At 44.1% G+C, this 19,248-nt stretch overlaps 3 protein-coding genes across 3 annotated transcripts; 2 read left to right on the top strand and 1 right to left on the bottom strand.

Moving 5' to 3' along the window:
* The first annotated feature begins 156 nt into the window (after nucleotides 1–156).
* On the top strand, nucleotides 157–3,574 carry LOC136433950 (N-acylneuraminate-9-phosphatase-like). The gene is made up of 4 exons (XM_066426560.1): nucleotides 157–288; nucleotides 1,754–1,860; nucleotides 2,459–2,690; nucleotides 3,132–3,574. Exons 1-4 carry the CDS (start codon nucleotides 193–195, stop codon nucleotides 3,447–3,449), a joined length of 753 nt encoding a protein of 250 aa, XP_066282657.1. The 5' UTR covers nucleotides 157–192; the 3' UTR covers nucleotides 3,450–3,574.
* A 3,277-nt stretch (nucleotides 3,575–6,851) lies between these two features.
* Nucleotides 6,852–13,178, bottom strand: LOC136432037 (uncharacterized). Its single transcript, XM_066423054.1, has 4 exons — nucleotides 13,155–13,178; nucleotides 11,733–12,227; nucleotides 10,429–11,193; nucleotides 6,852–9,584 (listed from the first exon to the last, which is right to left on the bottom strand). The coding sequence occupies exons 1-4, from the start codon at nucleotides 13,156–13,158 to the stop codon at nucleotides 6,976–6,978; spliced, it is 3,873 nt and encodes a 1,290-aa protein (XP_066279151.1). The 5' UTR covers nucleotides 13,159–13,178; the 3' UTR covers nucleotides 6,852–6,975.
* Nucleotides 13,179–14,102: 924 nt separating this feature from the next.
* LOC136433949 (UDP-glucuronosyltransferase 1-2-like) lies at nucleotides 14,103–18,647 on the top strand. Its single transcript, XM_066426559.1, has 4 exons — nucleotides 14,103–14,995; nucleotides 15,985–16,204; nucleotides 17,163–17,382; nucleotides 18,319–18,647. The coding sequence occupies exons 1-4, from the start codon at nucleotides 14,135–14,137 to the stop codon at nucleotides 18,593–18,595; spliced, it is 1,578 nt and encodes a 525-aa protein (XP_066282656.1). The 5' UTR covers nucleotides 14,103–14,134; the 3' UTR covers nucleotides 18,596–18,647.
* The last annotated feature ends 601 nt before the right edge of the window (nucleotides 18,648–19,248 follow it).

Genomic DNA, 19,248 nt, shown 5'->3' with positions numbered 1-19,248 from the left:
TCATGGGTAACAGGAATTATTTCATTTCAAATCCATTATTTTAGGCATAAATACCTTAGATATTACAATATATAACACAGATCAAAATACATTCAACGCTCAGTATTAGTAATTTAATGTTTAAGTTGTATAAATGAATGGACATTTTCTGCTTGACCTTATTTAACCTCTGTGCATCTTGGGTATTTCAAGATGGCGCTGAATACGAAGAAGGTGGAGGCAATAATTTTCGACTTGGACAACACGTTAATACCGACCAAAGAAGCGGACGACGAGGCCTACGAATTGGTAAGAATCTACCTCTAGATGTCCCTGTTGGCTACGGGTACTTTTCCGTGCTCGTTCTGGGCGGAGTTTCCCATGTTTTCTGGTCGTTTATCGGTGGTGTACGAACCGGTTTGACCACACACGTTAGTCACGTAGTACACGTAGACACTGTTGTACAACAACAATATTATCGATGTCGACCCGCGCGCTTCGAGCAGGTATTAAGCTGCAATTAACCTAAACAACAGAAACAATAACATAAAAGAAAAGCGATTCCCTTTGGTCATATTCTTGAATTCCACGTCATGCATGTTATTTGTGACCGTGGTACATTTTTTTTTCTGAGTGGCCTTGGCGCTTAAAAATATTTCCCAACTCAATGACACGTTTACTATCAAATTTTCATTGACCAGAAACTGTGTCGTAGGATTTCGTAGCCATTCAGCCGTTTGTTCGTTAGCTGGTTATTCTCACGGCAACTGCTTCGTCATTGTATAAATGTCATGTGTTTATGATTTTTATCGGCGTAACGACTTCCTACTTCGTTTTTCTGATTACTTGGAAAATTATTCACTTGAATCACTTCCTTGTGTTGTTCCTGTCCTTCTGATAAGCAAATAGGAAGTTGTCTGTGTGTGTGTTTGATTCATCACAAAAAATTATGTAACTTACTTGAAATTGAAGGAAATTAGGCTGTTTATTAATTAGACTGTTTTCGTTGAATTGAACATCGATTTATACAACATCACGACTTCATGATTTATCTAGGTTGATGATGTAGAGCAAAAATCAATGCCAGCCTGTGGCTGATCTCATGACTACCCTTTGACGTCATACCGCAGTTTGCCAGCAGGATTTGCCAGTGTGTGTCTGTCCAAGGGATCAAAGTGATCAGTCAGCCATTCAAAACTCCTGCGGCGAGTCCTGCCTGCTTGTTTTTGGCTAAAGCTTTCCAAAACAGTGCCTTCACTAATGCTGCCATGGGTCAGTGACCTCTGATCTCAAAACTAGTACTGGTAGAGGAGGACATGTTATTGTGAAACCTTCAAACTGAGCCGGTGTATTTTGGACATTGAAGCAGTCTAATGAATAAAATAGATATGAAATGATTATACAAATGTAACTGAAAGATAAATGTTGTGGCTCAGATTTTCTTTCATTGAAGCTGAATATTCAACATTTCAAGGGGAATATTGTTTGGTGTTTATTATTATCATTATGCAATCAACTCAAGTATCATAATACACTGTACCATAAAAACAATTGGTGGTATTTATCTCCAAGCAAATGTTGGGGAGGCTTAATGGTTACATTTTCCTACCTGCCCTTTTCTGTGTCCATTGTCCTCAGGGTTGCCAGGAAAACATAAGAAACATATGATTCAGGTTCCCCAATTCAACATCTGCTTTGACTAAGGTGAAGATAATGTGGCTTGACATTTTTGTTTCACATTGTGAAATTAATCTTTCATTTATCTGCCCCACAGGTGAGAGAGGTAATAGAAGAAGCATGTCCAGGGTACGACACCGCAGCCATGACCTCCAAATTCAGGGTTGACCTGGGCTGGAACGAAGGGTGTGACCCAGACGGCAGGTTTGTTTGTTTGTTTTGCATAACCGACAAACCTCCTTTAAGTTTAAGATGTAACATGCCAGTTTTGTAAAGTAAGTCCCCCCTAACCAAAGCTAGGTACTCATTTTCACATGACTTGAGTGAGGAAATAGATGTGAAGTACCTTTCCCAAGGGCACAGCATTGGTGATTGCTAGGGATTCGAACCTAGAACCTTTAGATTCTGAATAACAAAACACCCCTAACCACAAGACCACCTTACCACCTCTAAGTCAACGGTGCATACCGGGGTCACCCTTACTTTTCTTGATATATGTATGTTCCCAGCATTCTTTCCTTCAATGTATTATTCTTTCAGTTTATGTTAAGTTATCCTTCTGTATCCTGATTTGTTATGATCATATTTCATCATTGTTATGATGTAAGGGCTCCCTTGGAAATCAGTTACCTATTTAACTGAAGCAACCACCCTTAAGATTAATGAATAGATGAATAAAGCTTTTTTTGGGTGGTCCGCAACATTAGCTTGTCTGCCTGGCATTCCACTGCGTATTGTATTGTTGCAATTTCTGATAAAGATAAAGCTTTTTAAAGAGTATTTCCTCACATTTTTCTGTAAGGTTGACGGTTGACGAGTGGAGAACGAAGCTGTGGGAGACCACGCTGAACGAGCACGGCGTCACGCAGTACAACGGCCTGCCCGCCAAGATGTACGCCACCTGGAAGAAGGAGCGTCTGAAGAGGATGGTGTTCACCGAGGAGATTAAGAAGATGCTCGTGGAGCTGAGGAAGGACTACAAGCTGCAGTTGATGACAAACGGACCGCTGGAGCCGCAGAGGGAGAAGTCACAGGTTTGTTTGATACCAGCTCAGAAAATTCATATACCAGAATTATCAACCCGGGATTGAGGCATTCAAAAATTCTGTTGATTTACTGGTATTGTAGAGGAAATCTTTTCTACCAAGTACCTTCTTGCCTTTAATGCCCACGGTCGTGATGACGACCATTATGGCATGTTGGGAAAGTCATATAAAGTGCCTTTCCCAAGGGCACAAGATCAGTGACATAGTAGGATTTGAACCCACGACCGCTTGGTTCTGAGTCCAACACGCTACCATTGCGCCACACGACCCCACCTTATGAGCACCTGCACTATATAGCTTTAAACAACGCTTGCAGATAGATGTGCAAAGGGTCGTTCAGTGTAATATATTATGTTGATGATATTTTGTTTTGAGGTATTGTAGTTAATGAAACAGAATCTGATGGTCAGTTTTGTGCCCTTTCTAAAGGTGTGTGAGTCCAACGTGTACTTCGACTCCATCGTGCTCTGCGGGCTGTATGCGGAGCAGAAGCCGTACCCGTCCGTGTACCGTCGGGCGCTACAGGAGCTGCAGGTCGACGCCGAACGGTGCGTCATGGTGGGCGACCGCCTGAACACCGACATTCAGGGAGGACTGAACGCCAAGCTGCTGAGCACCGTGTGGATCAATCCGACGGGCGCCGCGATCCCCGAGGGAGGCCCCGTTCCTCACCACACTGTCAAGTCTGTCCTAGAGTTGCCCAAGATTCTGGATATCGTAAATGGGACTCCTCCGGTGTCGGCTTGAACTGCTCTCCACCAGTGCTTTGCAGTCTGTGTACATTTGTGAGGAGTGTAAACAGTCTACGAACAGCGGACCTTATGTACTTTAGGTTTTATTTATTCCGGAAGGTTCTCTACACATCATTCTTCTGTTTGGTGACCAACATTTCATCCTTGAAGTGGATCATTTAAAAAATTGGACTTCTGGGGCTGCTATGCTGGCATCCTTAGTATGTAAACCAGCCTCTGCTTGCACTCAGCATTTACTTGAAAGATGCACAATTGAACAATCTCTAGACAAGTTTATGTATTCCCTGTGGTTTTTAGGGTAAGGCAGTATAACCTCATCTATTGTGTTCATTATGGAAGCAGTTTCATGACAACTGATCACCATTTTTTTGTGGAGTTTTATTCACTAGACATCCTACTACTATTAAGTATCATTCACATTGTTGGAAACCTTCTTGCTGTGTTATATATACATGTATCACCTTTTCATATTTTGAAGTAGGTGTCAAGTAGTTTCTAATTTTCATGGGTAAAAGAGTGAGCTTCCATCCATTTTTAGAATGTGTATATAAGTTTTCTAGATTTAAATTTTAGCTTTCTGTGCCACTGCTGTGGTAAAGTCTACCAAACACAAAAGTACATTTGAGAACATTGTGCACTGTCAGCTACATTTCGTGTCTCCAGTGAAAGAAGGGTACCTTGTAATTCAGTAATTCATAATCATATCATGATAAAAAATATCCAAAGAGATTGTTTGCTGCTTGCAAGAAATTACCTACATGTACCTCATACATGTAGGTAGATTTATTTTGGTCTGTATATACGGTATATGGATGAGATTTCTCTGCATTTTCTTCAAATTCTGCAGTCCTAACATTGAATAGAGTTAGCAAGAAAATGTTTTGTGATGTGTGTGCACATGTATGATAAGTAGTTCTAATTAGTAGTTCTAATCTGTATCATGTAGAGTTGAGCCTTGAGTGTTTTAATCTGAAGGAATCATTTCATGACAATAGTTGTCACCATAGCTGTGTGGCTACTAGTATCTTTGTGGTCGTGTCTATACCATGTACATGATGTATTTATTTTTAACCCAGTAACTCATTCTGCAATGTACACATATTCCTGAGATTTTCCATGCGTCTGGACTGTCATAGATTCAATCCTGTTGCACTGTATTTTCTGGGGTGTTACCAGTTAAAGGAGATTTACGTCTTAATGCATGATAATGTAGACAAGCATGTTTCAGTGTCAGCTAGACATAGATTGGTAGCCTGAGTGTCATCCTGGTTAGTTCCAGGCTCTACCTTCACCAACCAGAGAAGGTAGAGCCTGCTTTTAACCAGGATGACACTCAGGCTAATAAATTGGTAAGTTTGCCGATATCATGACATGTGTCATCAGGGCTGGTGACAGTCACTTGTCACGTTTGTGAACACGTGTGGATCCACTGCATGACTGTCACGAGACATCTGAGTTATCTTTGGCTCCATTCCACAGTGTACGGTTACCAGTCAGAGGGGCATGTAAGGTTACACACACTATTTTAAGATGTACTACTATCCGGGTCATGCTTGTCTGATTGTAATGCAGTGTTAGAATCGTTTTGAGGCATACTCTTGTCAATCCTGGGAATCAAGCCCCAAAACATTTCAGCTTGATACCTTTGTTAGATACTCTGCTTGTATTTTGTTGCAAGGTTTCATTTTACCGCAGTGTACATTTCAGAATTTTTTGTGCAAAATGGCACACATAAGTTGTACATGTATTTTATTTGTGAATTCATTTTCTTTTTTTGTAGGTCTTTTAGTTTTGGTTGTTAACGTGGTTTAGGCTTTAGAGCCATGTTAACAGGAAATGTAAGTATGTAAGACTCAAACTGCAAAGTAGCGGTATTTAGTGGTTTAATATACCTAAAACTGTTAGTCTTTCATGCATGTAAATATCAATCTGAAAAATGCAATCAAGCTGTTATCTGTATACTACAGAGTATACTAGCCTCTACCAGACTAACAACACTGGCAAGAGGGAGAATAATTTGCCAGTGGAGTTTGGTCACCATAAGGTTTCATTTGCCTGCTCGGGGAAATGTTACCCCTAACCGTGGACTGACTCTGTTCGCTAAATATTCACTATTTGCCCAATTCTACTGTCATGGTGGAGGCTAGGAGTATACGTTTAACAACAGTATGGATTCTACTATGGAATTAATGAGTGTCATCTGTACCAATGCCTTTTGATTGCATAAGCCGGGCAGATATGAACCATTTTTCATTCTACTTTCATGTCCATTTTGGCATTTGAGAAGTTTGAACAGAATTATAAAGTTGTTGTGGCCTAATGCAGTGAACTTCACATGATGTGACTTAGCCCTGAAATAATTTTAGTGCTGTAGTGCAACACTAGGCATCTATTTTAGCAATGATGAGAGTACAAGGGCTTGATGCAATGTCTGTAAAATTCTGAATTGGCACTGTACATGTACATCTTAGGGTTATATTGTAATATAAGGTAAAAGAAACAAAACATGTCGTGGTGTGTGCTTTATTTTCTGAAAACCACAGAACAGACTGAACAATTCACTACTGTCTACATCACATTTATACAAATCACTTCCTACACAAATAATACATATACTCGTACTTCTTCATTCGTTGATAGACGTCAGGGCAGTTGAGCGCAGGGGGCCCCTATGCTGTGATTTTGGCCCCTATGCTGTGTTTCAACCAGTATGGGGGGGGTCTGTTGTTTTGGTGCAAAAGTAACAAAATTTGGCCTTATTTCACAATGCAGCCCTCATCCTCACACCAGTAGTGCTTGCCATGTGGCTTTGCCACTCAAAGATGCCCCTACGCTATGACAAAATCCTGGACATCCAGGCATACTTCTTCATTGTTGTCTAATATTGTCCAGTCCATTTCTCACCTTCCATACTCGCAAAGGCTCCAGGTGTTAGTTACCTACCCTTCTCTTCCGAAGGAAAAGAGCCGATGTGATCTTACTGTACAAGAGCACACTTAGATCTTCCAACCATTACGACCAGTGCAACAGGGCAATGTTATGTTTGTGCCCAGCACAAGGGGACATTCCTACAAGTACCATGTCCAGAACTCCAAAGGTCCGAGGGCTAACTTCTTTATTCTCCAAGCAGAGGTTTCGATCAGGGGGGTTAGTAGTGGCCGGGATTTTGAATGTCTTTGAAAATCCTGGCCACTACTAACCCCCACGATCGAAACCTCTGCTTGGAGAATATAACTTCTTCCCCGTAAGAATCAAGACTAGCTATCCGGGTGAGATTCCCACTCTATGAAACTAGCTACTGCACCTTATCATCACTACAACCTAGGAACAGCCTCATTACTCTGACTAGGGTACCTACTGGCTGAGCTTCAAAGTGAATATAAACCCTGCAGAATGCAATGTTACCTTGGTAAAATGATATTCTAAATGCTTACAAACTCTTCATAACTAGCCAGTCTGTACAATGACACTTTATACATATACAGCATAAATATATACAAGGGCATTATACATTTTCTATCTCATCCCTGCAATGGGGTGTTTTCCACAATCTGTGGGTGGTTATGCTGGCTTCCATTCAGGGTGAACCCTTCCGTACTGAAGGCTTCACAGTAGCGTCTTTTGAGTGTGTCTGCCTGTACCCTGAGATCATTCCTCTCCCTTTGTGCCTCAGCTAGTTTTGCAATCAGCTGCTCCTTTGATAGGTACTTGTGAGGAACTGTGGAACTGGCAGAAATGTTCGGGTCTGATTTTACTTTGCTTTTAGCTAGTGCACTGCGCAAGGAAGAGGCATACTTCACACAGCACTCACATCGTGCAGACCTCCTGGTGGGTGGAAGTAGTACATGACAGTCTGTGTGTCTGATTGTCCTCGTGTACGTAGTACGTCCCTCCTTGAATGTTCCGACCTCCTCCCTTGCAGCGACAGTGCCATCCAGTTTTGACAACGTCACTGTCTCTATCCCCTCTCTCCTGGCGTCAAGTAGGGAATCATAACCGATGTTCCCAATGCAAATGAAGCAGTACGACAGGTACCAGAAAAAATCTTTGCAGGTTGACTTTGAAAGTACAGCAGGCAGATTTGCTTCGGATAACTGGGGACTGGAGGGCGACAGAGACTTGTTCTGAACGTGGAGCTGCCACGTTCTGTCTGCTTCGACGTCGACTGTCATAGATACTGACATGTGCTCTTCATTTATGTTCCGAAACTTGACAAGGACAAGAGTTCCAGTTTTCTTGGTTCCAGCGAGGATGAACCCATGTCTACCTGCTTCTGCCACGATTTCTTCACTTTTCAGCACACATGTGTGAGGCCCAGGCAAGAAGGGCTTAGTTGTGGATTGCTCAGGTACAGAGGACTGTGATGTGGAGGGCTCACGTACTGAGGACTCAGGTACATAGGACTGCGACGTAGAGGGCTCAGGTACAGAGGACTTTGATGTGGAGGATGCAGGTACAGAGGGCTGCGATGAGGAGGGCTCAGGTACAGAGGACTGTGATGTGGAGGACCCAGGTACAGAGGGCTGCGATGAGGAGGGCTCAGGTACATAGGACTGTGCTGTGGAGGACTCAGGTACAGAGGGCTGCGATGAGGAGGACTCAGGTACAGAGGGCTGCGATGAGGAGGGCTCAGGTACAGAGGACTGTGATGTGGAGGACCCAGGTACAGAGGGCTGCGATGAGGAGGGCTCAGGTACAGAGGGCTGCGATGAGGAGGGCTCAGGTACAGAGGACTGTGATGTGGAGGACTCAGGTACAGAGGACTGCAATGTGGAGGGCCCAGGTACATAGGACTGTGCTGTGGAGGACTCAGGTACAGAGGGCTGCGATGAGGAGGACTCAGGTACAGAGGGCTGCGATGAGGAGGGCTCAGGTACAGAGGACTGTGATGTGGAGAACCCAGGTACAGAGGACTGTGATGTTGACGGCTCAGGTACAGAGGGCTGCGATGAGGAGGGCTCAGGTACAGAGGACTGCGATGTGGAGGGTGCAGGTACAGAGGACTGCGATGTGGAGGGTGCAGGTATGGGGGACTGTGATGTTGACGGCTCAGGTACAGAGGACTGTGATGTGAAGGGCTCAGGTACATAGGACTGCGATGTGGAGCGCTCAGTTACAGAGGACTGTGATGTTGACGGCTCAGGTACAAAGGACTGAGGTAAAGAGCCTGAGGACTGCGATGTCGATAGCTCAGGTACAGAGGACTTTGATATGGAGGGCTCAGGTACAGAGGACTTTGATGTGGAGGGCTCAGGTACGGAGGACTGTGATGTTGATGGTTCTGGTACAGAGGACTGTGATGTTGACGGCTCAGGTACGAAGGACTTTGATGTGGAGGGCTCAGGTACAGAGGACTGCGATGTGTATCCATATCGATATAGCCGGTATAAACCGCCATTTGGCATTACACACCAGCTTAACGTGAAAGGTTCAGGTACAGAGGACTGTGATGTGGAAGGCTCAGGAACAGAGGACTGTGATGTGGAAGGCTCAGGTACAGAGGACTGTGATGTGGAAGGCTCAGGAACAGAGGACTGAAATGTGGAAGGCTCAGGTACAGAGAACTGCGAAGTACATGGCTCAGGTACAGAGGACTTCAGTGTGTAAGGCTCAGGTACGGAGGACTCTGATGTGTAAGGCTCAGGTACAGAGAACTTAAATGTGGCGGGCTCAGGTACAAAGAACTCTGGCATGTTCTGCTGAGGTCCGAAGGACTCTGACACGTCTTCATGTGATGCAGGCAAGATAGCTGTGAAGGGTGTGACTTCCTGTACTCGTCCTTTTGATCCGATGTTTTTCTTCACTGGCCTCCCAGTTTCCTTGTAATTGCAGATGCTGCAGTTGTCTTCTGTGTGTGGGGAAAAATCTGGAAGCTTTCCAGGTAGCATGGTTTTGGGCGCTTTACCCTCTGTGATGGCAGTTTGCACCTTCCACAAGGCATTTCTACATTTATCACACACGTGGGAAGGGTGGATGTCTTCTTTGTCGCATCCAACATCAAAACCCTCGTATAAGTACGAGATGGGCTCTCTGAAAGCGTGTGCTGGTTTTGGATTTCGACCTTTCTTACACTTGAAACGAAGTCCACACACTCTGCAGACTCCAAGCAGCTTTATCTTGTGATCTGAAACTATACAAATAGGATTGTCAACAACATGTCTATGAAGTACTGTAGTTCTTGTTTCTTTCACTGTAACTTTAAGTTCACTGTTTTCACTGTCATCGCTGGACCGTGAACTTATCATCACAGTCAAAAACCTATTTATGATTCCTTCACACATCTTTTCTGCAAGTCACTTGCTACCACCGTGAAGTTAAAGTTCAGTGAAAATGTCCATTTTTCTTACACCGTGAAATTTTGCTACCATGAACTTAAAGTGAATTACAGTACATCATCTAACCAAGTCCTTGATCTAACAAGTATCAACTTGATCCGATCTATACCATTCTGTATAAACATGGGTAAGTCTATATAAGAATACACAAACATTATCCAACCTCTAAATATAAGTAGTATTTAGTACTGTATAACCAGAAGGGTCATAATATCTTAAACAAATAACTTACAGTAATTAAGTTAAACTTGTAACGTACGTTAACGTTACATCCAATTTTTCTATGTTTAGGCCATTCATGGGATTTTGCTAAAATTATAAGCTTGGCTTCAAAAACAACACCAAAAGTATGGACCTGCCTCCCCTCCTACCACCCTCTGTTGGTTCGCCTTGCGAGACCATCGATAGAATGTGTGCAATCGGTGATAAGAAAAAATCAACAGTCATCAGATTCAAACAAATTTATGCAGGAATGAATTCAAAACCTGACAAGGGTCCGTAATTCCATAATCATTATTAGAAAAGTTTTCGTAACTATGTTAACGTTATAGAAGCATCAATCTAAGTTACATACTTTTTAATATATTCTACAGACGAAAACATTAAGAGAGATTTCAACGAAAATGACTGTAAACTCACCCATTTTGTTTGTGCCAAGGAGGCTTAAATCAAGGGGTGCTTCCTCTCGATATGTAGTACCTGGGGTTTGGAGGGGTGCGTCCTCTTGAGATGTAGAGGCGGGGCTTTGGAGGGTTGCAACGTCAGCTGTGGACTGCAATGTGGTCTGCTCAGGTACAGAGGACTGCAATGTGGAGGGAGCAGGTACTGAGGAGTCTGGCATGGTCTGCTCAGGTACAGAAGACTGTGATGTGGAGGGCTCAGGTACAGAGGACTGCGATGTGTAAGGTTCAGGTAGAGAAGACTGCGAAGTGCAGGGCTTAGGTACAGAGGAGTCTGATGTGGTCTGCTCAGGTACAGAGGACTGCCATGTGGAGGGCTCAGGTGTATCAGGGTAGGGCTCAGATGTGGAAGGCACGTCCTCTATGGACACTTTTGATTTTACTCGCAATCCGGGGTGTTTTTTAACTGGCCTTCCAGCTTTCTTGAACGTACAGATGTTGCAACTATCTCCATGTGGAACAAAATCTGCAAGCTTGCTGGGTAGCAGAGTATTCGGGGCCTCGCCCTTACTGATCTTTTCTTGCACCCTTTTGAGGGCACACTGGCATTTCCAGCACACAGATGGTGGATGGATGTGTTCTGTATCATGTTGGACATCATATCCATCATACAAGTACGCTATGGTTTCTCTGAATGTACACACTGGCGCTGGGTTTCGGTGTTTCTTCGGTTTATTTGGAATCCCACAAATTCTACACATTCTTGCAAGCTTTTGTTTGTGATCTGTAAAAAGAAATGGACTTGATAAGATTTGAGAACCTGCATGTAGCCACATGTACATTAGGATGAATGTCCAGACACCAATTGTAAGTTACCCCCCTCCCACCACTTTGTTGGTTGGCCGTGAAAGGCCATCTATGGAATTTTGCTAAGATTATAAGCTTGGCTTCCCAAACAACACCGAAAGTACGGACCTGGTTCGCCGTACGACTGCAAGGTGCAATATTTGAGCTCAGCGATCAGGAAAAACGACAGCAGTCAGATTCAAACAAATTATGCAAGAAAAGGGTCCGTAAGTTCATAGAAAAGTTTTCACTTGACCAGGGAAACTCATGTAACTATGTTATAGCAGCATAAATCTATGCATTTTCTTACATATTCTACAGACGAAAACATTAAGAGATTTCAACAAAAACGACTGTTAACTCACCTATTTTGCTCGTACCAAGGAGTCCTTGGTACGAGCAAAATAGGTGAGTTTACAGTCGTTTTTGTTGTTAGGAGGCTTAAATCAAGGGGTGGGTCCTCTCGGTATGTAGTACCTGGGGTTTGGAGGGGTGCGTCCTCTTGAGATGCAGAGGCTGGGGTTTGGAGGGCTGTGTGCTCTTGAGATGTACTGGAGGTCTGGAGAGGTGCATCCTCTCGAGACATACCTGGGGTTTGGAGGGTTGCAATGTCAGCTGGGGATGACCCCTTCAAGGAGCGGGGATTCTTTTTTACTGGCCTACCAGTTGGCTTGTAATTGCATATGAAACAGTTGTCTTCTAAGTGTGGCTGAAAATCTGGCAGCCTGTCACCTAACATTGTTATTGGTGCTTTTCCCGTTTTCATCGTAGCTTGAGCATTTCTCAGGACACACCGGCATTTGTCACACACGAATGGTGGATGAATGTCCTCTTCATCCTGAGTGACATCAGAACCATTAAACAGATACAAAATGACTTCTCTAAAGGCTGTCACTGGTTTTGGGTTGCCTTTCTTCAGTCGGAAGCGAATACCGCACGTCCTGCAAACTTTTGCAAGATTTCCTTTGTGGTCTGGAATAAAAGAGAAACATTGTGAATCTGGTGTTGGCAGACAGGCCCAAAAAAGTATACCAAGAAAGTAAACACACCATAGTTTAATTAAAAATCTTATAAACATTAAAACAAAACAAAACAGGATGTAGACAAGCGCACTTGTCATTTTCTGCAATAACTTAATTATTGCCTGATTTTTCTTCACATGAGTTAGCCAAAATATGAATGTTGTAAAGTATGGAATAAACATATCATATATGATCTATTCATGGAGGTTTCAACCTCCTAAATTTACATTATCATATGCACTTTACATAATGCTATCGGTTTAATGACAATGACAATGAATTTTATTGCATGTTCATGCCCAACATGGCAACATGGGCTAAATGTATTAGGAAATAAATAACAACAACATAATATTTTGTTACAGCATGGACCTAAGATCTGGGAGTCAATGGAATGAAGTAAATTCTGTTCTTCGCTGGTAATATTCCTACAATAAATAAGAACTTGACTCTGTGATTACAGTCTAATTAACAGTGTGTGGCGAATTTCTGTCAGTGGGTCTACTGAAATGAAGACAATAGGCTCGCCTCTAAGTCGTCGCCAAAAAATCAAAGAAAAGGGCGATCTCTCCTATCTCTGGGGCTAATACTTTTATTAGCAACGTAAACAGTATGCAAATTATGCTTGAGCTCAGCAATCAGATTCAAACAAATTTTGCATTTATGTATATTTTCTGGAAGCCCAGATGTCCCAGACTGAGTACGGCAGGGCTTAGCCGGGGCTCCTAGCGATTTGCCCCGAAGCGAATTAACCAGCTGCTCGAGGGACTAGCATAGCCCCCACAGTAAACAGGGAAACTCATACATCTATGTTATAGCAGCATACATCTATGCAGTTTCTTACATATTCTAGAAACGAAAATGACTGTAGACTCACCCATTTTGCTCTTACAACGACGACCAAACATCAAAATTTGTCGGCAAACTTCCCGCTTTCAAAGATGCCTATCTCTGCGCATGACAGAAACGCTTCCCAAATAAGGAAGTTGTCGGAAAACATATGGGTACCGAGTCTGTCTTCGGAAAATTTTGAGCTGTATGTCGAGCGCGGGAGAACGTTGTCTTCAAACAAGGAGGTTAAATATGATCAAATATATTTATTTAAACCTCATTGAGTACCGCCGCACTACCGCACCTGGGCTAGCCTCCTGCATGTCTTCAGGGCGATTCCGGAGTTAATCTTCGCTGATTCTCGATTTTGGGATTGTGGCCAGGTTCTTTTGCTGGGGAAACCGTGTTGTCGCTCGTCCCCAGCAAAAGAACAAAAGAAAGAACAAGAAAAAGATTTTTAAAAATGTATTATGTGCCAAAAGAAAAAGTCACAGAGAGCCTGCTACGGAGGCTGGAAATTTTCATTGAATCGCCCGTAGAACTGCCCGGGTTGGTGCCGAAGTTCCTAGCGTTACCCTAATAGTACTCAGAGATCACCCTAGCCAAATGCCGAATTGCGGACACACACTTCTTTTATTACATAGAGCCAGTAATGCCTTCGTATACGGAGTTGAATGTAACACAATTATGTAATGAGGTACAAGCTTAGCATGCTTCAGCTGTACAGAAACTTTTAATGCATGAATGAATCCATTGGACCAAACTTCAACTGCACCGCGGTCGCGTTAAACAGGTGGTCCTCTTGGGCAAGTCTTCAGTTCCGGAAAAAAAACTGGGGGAAATTTTTAGGGAGGCGACTTTAGGAGCACCGGTAGTAACAGGATGGCACCCACCGGTACCGAGGGAAAAAATGTGGTCGGCTTGAACAGGTCGTCGCTTGGCAGGTATGATTGAAATTTACGTCACCAACCACCGACCTTTGACCCTTCAGCTGGGAACTGCTGGTTGGTGTGTTGTGGGGCGGAGATGCGGGCGATCACACTCGCAGTTTCTGTAGCGATTTTTCTGCACCTCCTGTCCGATGAAAGATTCAATGTCCACGGTGGAAAGGTACTGCTGGTGCCAACCCCGGTCATAGAAAGCTACTGGTTCGAAATGGCAAAGATCGGACAAGTCTTGTCGGACAGGGGGCACGATGTGGCGGTAGTCTTTCCAGAGCGCGTTCTGACAAAACGGCAAAAGGACAGGCCTGATTTTCAGTTCGAGACATTCCAGGACCAAGGAACTTGGGCACGCCTTGAAGAACTTAACAACCTGGAGAGGGAGGAAGCGGGGGAGGATGGTCAAATCTTCCTCCCCCGGCTGTTACAACTGCGCCAAATGTGGGGCCAAGAAATGGCAAAACATTGTGACCTGCTGCTGAGAAACAGTACCTTGACAGACCGCATGAAGGCGTCGCGGTACGATGTCATCGTAACCGACGCCCTGTTTCACTGTGGAGCAATAGTCGGCAGACACCTGGACGTCCCTAATGTCGCGTTGGTGGCACCCTTAGAACACGACACAAGAGCCACGGGGGTTCCCTTCCCTTGCTCGTACGTACCGTCGGTGTTTTCTACCTTCGATGATCGCATGCCTTTTCTACAACGGTTAGAGAACGCTTTCGTCGTCTGTAAACAAATGGCAGTGTTCTGGCTGTGGGCAAGGGCACACGACAGTGTTACCCACAGGTACCTCGGCAAGGGGGAGACAGCCCTGACCGCGATGTCTCACACCGACGTTTGGCTATACGTGTCCGATCCTTTGTTGGATTTTCCCCAGCCGTCCATGCCAAATATGGTGAATATTGGAGGATTCCATGTAAAGCAGCCTGGGAGTCTTTCAGAGGTATCATAACCCTAAAGATGATCAAAGATGTATGATCGTTTGTCTTTAATATTTGAGATATTCTAGATATAAGATATATTGATGTAATTCACATTTACTACTTCTTTTCAACATATTTGTGTCGTTATTTAAAATTTCTAACGTTTAATTTCTAAAATGTCTAAGATCGTCTAACGCACAAACAGTCCGCTTGAGGCGCACTCACTTCGCGAAACCGTTTCGAAGTGGACACGCCTAGAATCAAAATCCTTGCTGGCTGGAGGCATCCTCGTTCACCAGGACCCTTCCGCTCCACGTTACATCGCTCGCAGAAAGGGCCTTTCTGCGAGCGATGTAACGTGGAGCGGAAGGGTCCTGGTGAACGAGGATGGCTGGAGGTGGCAGTGTCATTTATTAGGCCATGCTGATATTTTTTTAAAATCTTTTTTATTTGATTGTATGGATGAAATCCGCACGCGCATCAATTTTCGTCCAAGAATAGAAAAAAAAAGGTTTTCGGTCATACCGCAAATCGCAAAAAGCAGCTGCAAAATAAGGAAATCATGCTCTAAATTACCAAAAGATACTTCAGAAAACGGATGCTATTAAAGAATGCCAAAGTCAAAGAAGTTTTGAAAGAACTGAAATAAATAAAAAATCTTTATTTCGGTATACCATAGTCTGTGTGTTTAGTTTTGTCCGTCCTTCCTGCTGGCCATGTAGGTTTCATTATGAAGGCAACTTTTATTTTGCCAATTTTTTTTTTTGTTCGCACGTTTGCATCAATTTTTGGGTCGCCAGAGGATGTCGTTTATATTAGCAAATCAATATAGCCTTATGCCAAGGTCATATATTTGTTTATAGATAGATGTTAGAAAGCGTGTGCTGAAAGGGACCATGGTCCCCGACCCTCAAGATGAGGATGGGACTAGGTGAGGTGAGGTTAGAAATTAACATATTTAATCAACCCGATGGTTCTGACAGTTCTCTCGTTGTCCCTTTCCTCGCAGGAGTTGGAGACGTTCATGCGAAGTTCCGGAGACGATGGGGTTGTTGTGGTCAGCTTCGGGGCGTTTATGAACTCCGTACCGACCCAGCAGGCAGAGGTCCTCGCGACGGTCTTCGCCCTGCTCCCGCAGAAGGTGTTGTGGCGGCACGGGGGAGAAAAACCGGCCAGCCTGGGCAGCAATACTAAACTGATGAATTGGCTGCCACAAAATGACCTCCTAGGTTAGCTTATTACCTCCATGAAAATTGGAGGTATGGTTTCTGGCATGTTACGTATGTGATGTGTTTGCTTGCTTGTTTGTGTTTCCGGATAATTATGGTCAGCACAACTTAAGAGCGGCTGGGTGGGTTGTGATTATATTGTGTAGGTGGATATGCCTTGGGAAGATGAAAAATTTGGGCCCCCATGTGCGACCATGCTACCGCAACAGAACTTTCGAACTTTGTATCTTTTATCCTGAACATGCTATGGTCTTGATTTTCTGGTGGCAGATTACACCGTACAAAGCGACGTCCTTTTGCCAAATCGTCGGGATATTCAAATTTTGACATATTCTGACAGCCTGTTTTTCCAGCGGCCGGCCTTTCCGATTATATAAGTACTTCCCCGTGAAGTAAGTTCCCGGCTTGGGCTAATTGACCTTACCCTGGGAGACCAGACACCGTATATCGGCGCGCTACCGAGCGCCGCGCGCGCGCCCAAGCTTTCCCGGCCCACCCTCCCGCTGCCCCCGAAGACCGACCCCACTCCAATCTCCGCTGTAAACCCAAGCTCCGCTAGCTGAATATGGAGGGTGGGCCGGGAAAGCTTGGGTGCGCGTGCGGCGCTCGGTAGCGCGCCGATATACGGTGACTGGTCTCCCAGGGTAAATTGATCTGGGAGAACGGGCAACTCCTGCCAGTACCGTACCGAGGACCTCCCGATGGGATGGTTACCAGGCTAACTTTTTTACTTCAAGTTTTTCATGACTTATTTCTAACAGTGCCACGTACAGAGAACAACATAGCCATTTCTACACCTGGGTGGAATGAAGAAAGTCGTGTTAAGTGCCTTTCTCGAGAGCACACTATAGGTGGCGTCAGGGGATTCGAACCCGGGACTGCTGTGTTCTGGGCCGAACACCCTGACGCTGCGCCGCGACCCCACAACAGGCTTACTGGTCATTTACTTATCCCGCAGGCCACGAGAAGACCCGACTTTTCGTCACACACGCGGGGAGAAGTAGCGTGTACGAGGCCTTGCACCACGGAGTACCCGTGGTCTGCCTACCGACGTGTCTGGATCAGCCCGCCAACGCCGCACGGCTTGTCGCCAGAGGCGCGGGGATAAGTCTGAACTACCGCACGGTCACAGTCGAGGAGCTGTATCAGGCCATCGTCACGGTCATCACCGACGAAAGGTGAGCTACTTTTCCGTGTGCTTGGATGTAGCTTTTACTCGTCTTATTTCTGGTGAGAGCTCCGATTTTGGTTCACATAGAAATGCGTGTCGATGTCGTGACTGGCAGTCGGTGCGAGTCGCCGGTTGCAGTTCCGTTGACCTCCCCTGGACGCATATAAAACCAACAAATCTTTTGTCTTCAATTGTTTTAATTATCCGCGTCTTCAATTGCTCTAATCAACCTAAGCTCCAACATATTCGTTTGCGCTACTTCTCTTTGAACTCTACTGTAATTTCACGGATCAACCGCGTCGATGTATGTCTGTCACTTTATGATCCTTAACCATGTAAATCATCACAGGCGAAATACTGTGTTCTGCTACCATAATAGCGTGGTTATGCCTGAGCTAACAATGTGGATCGCCGTCTTGGATTTTGACCAATGTCATCAAATTAGCATAAACTACAAGTACCAATTATGAATCATAATACATAATGTAGTTGCATTAAAATATACATGTAATACATGCTATTAACAATGTAAGGAGACAAGTGTGATATGCCAAGAACAAAACTGGAATGTACTCAATTTTGTATAAGATACGCCTGTTAGAAACCCGTTGCCATAGCAACACAAAAATAATTAACTTGATTCATTATGATTGACATGTTGCCAGATAAATTTAATAGGGAAAGTCACCAAGTTTTATGGTTCAAGCTTACAAGTCGTTCAGACGTTATGTGACATGAAAGTTGTAACGGGGAAAGTTGAGGTGTTGTCGGATCGGATCACCCCTGAATACAAGTGCAAGTAAAGCTGAACATGGAACGTACTTCAGGACCCACCACACATGTACACTGTGTCATGCCAATGTGGTGTGCAATTGTTTTGTTGTATTTGCAATTTTTAGAAAATGGAAGGATATGACTTTTATTGAGAGTCTTTCCTCCGTAGGTACCGAGCAGCTGCAGCACGCCTGTCCAGTCTGCACCGTGACCAGCCCCAGCCGCCCATGGGAAGAGCAGTCTGGTGGATAGAACACGTCATCAAACATGGCGGACTGCCCCATCTCCGCGCACGCGCCGTGGAGCTGCCGTGGTACCAGTACTACCTTCTGGACGTGGCTGCGTTCCTCATGGCCGTGTGTTCAGTCGCCATGGGGGTCGTTTGGTTCAGCTGCTTGCTATGTTGTAGGAAATGTCGGCGTGTGGGGAAAATAAAATCTCAATAAACAGATATAGACGAACAAAATGAATAAATACGGCTGGATTCTGAACACCAAACGACTGTATTGTCTTATTAGGGTGGGCGGAGAGTGCTGTACTGCTCTGTTTTAACCCTCAACAGTTAGTGTACCTTCCCGGACAGACCAATTTATCAACGTGGACCCCAACACAGTTTTTCAAACTTTCCAGACGTTTTCAGCATATCTAATTAACTGTCTCAAATATCTTGGAATGATAAGTGAACTTCCAATTGCACATTGATGAAAAACAAAAATTTTCAGTGTTTTTTTTGTTTCTTTTTTCTGAAGAAAAAGAGAAAATTACATTTTAAAAACTTTTTGAATTAAAAAAATCATTTTGTGTCATTTGATTTCCAAAAGCTTCTGTTGTCTGCAAGTGCTGATTTAGTAATAGTCTAGAGGAAGAAAAATAGTACATGTATATCTCAAGCACATTTACAGCATTCATATGCTAAAGTGATAAGTCTGTTACCCTGAACAGACCCCGACAATGTCTCTTTTTTTAGCAACTTTATTCAGAGTACAACTGCATCGAAGTGTGTGTTGATGCTTGAAAGTGCAGTCGATTCTTGTCTCTCTCCACCCCTCCTTTATCCAATATCACCGCCTGGAAATGGAATAGCCTAAAATCCCAACGC

This window comes from Branchiostoma lanceolatum, chromosome 4 (assembly GCF_035083965.1).
Source record: "Branchiostoma lanceolatum isolate klBraLanc5 chromosome 4, klBraLanc5.hap2, whole genome shotgun sequence".
Taxonomy (NCBI): Eukaryota; Metazoa; Chordata; class Leptocardii; order Amphioxiformes; family Branchiostomatidae; genus Branchiostoma; species Branchiostoma lanceolatum.
This window is presented reverse-complemented; position numbering and strand designations above follow the sequence as displayed.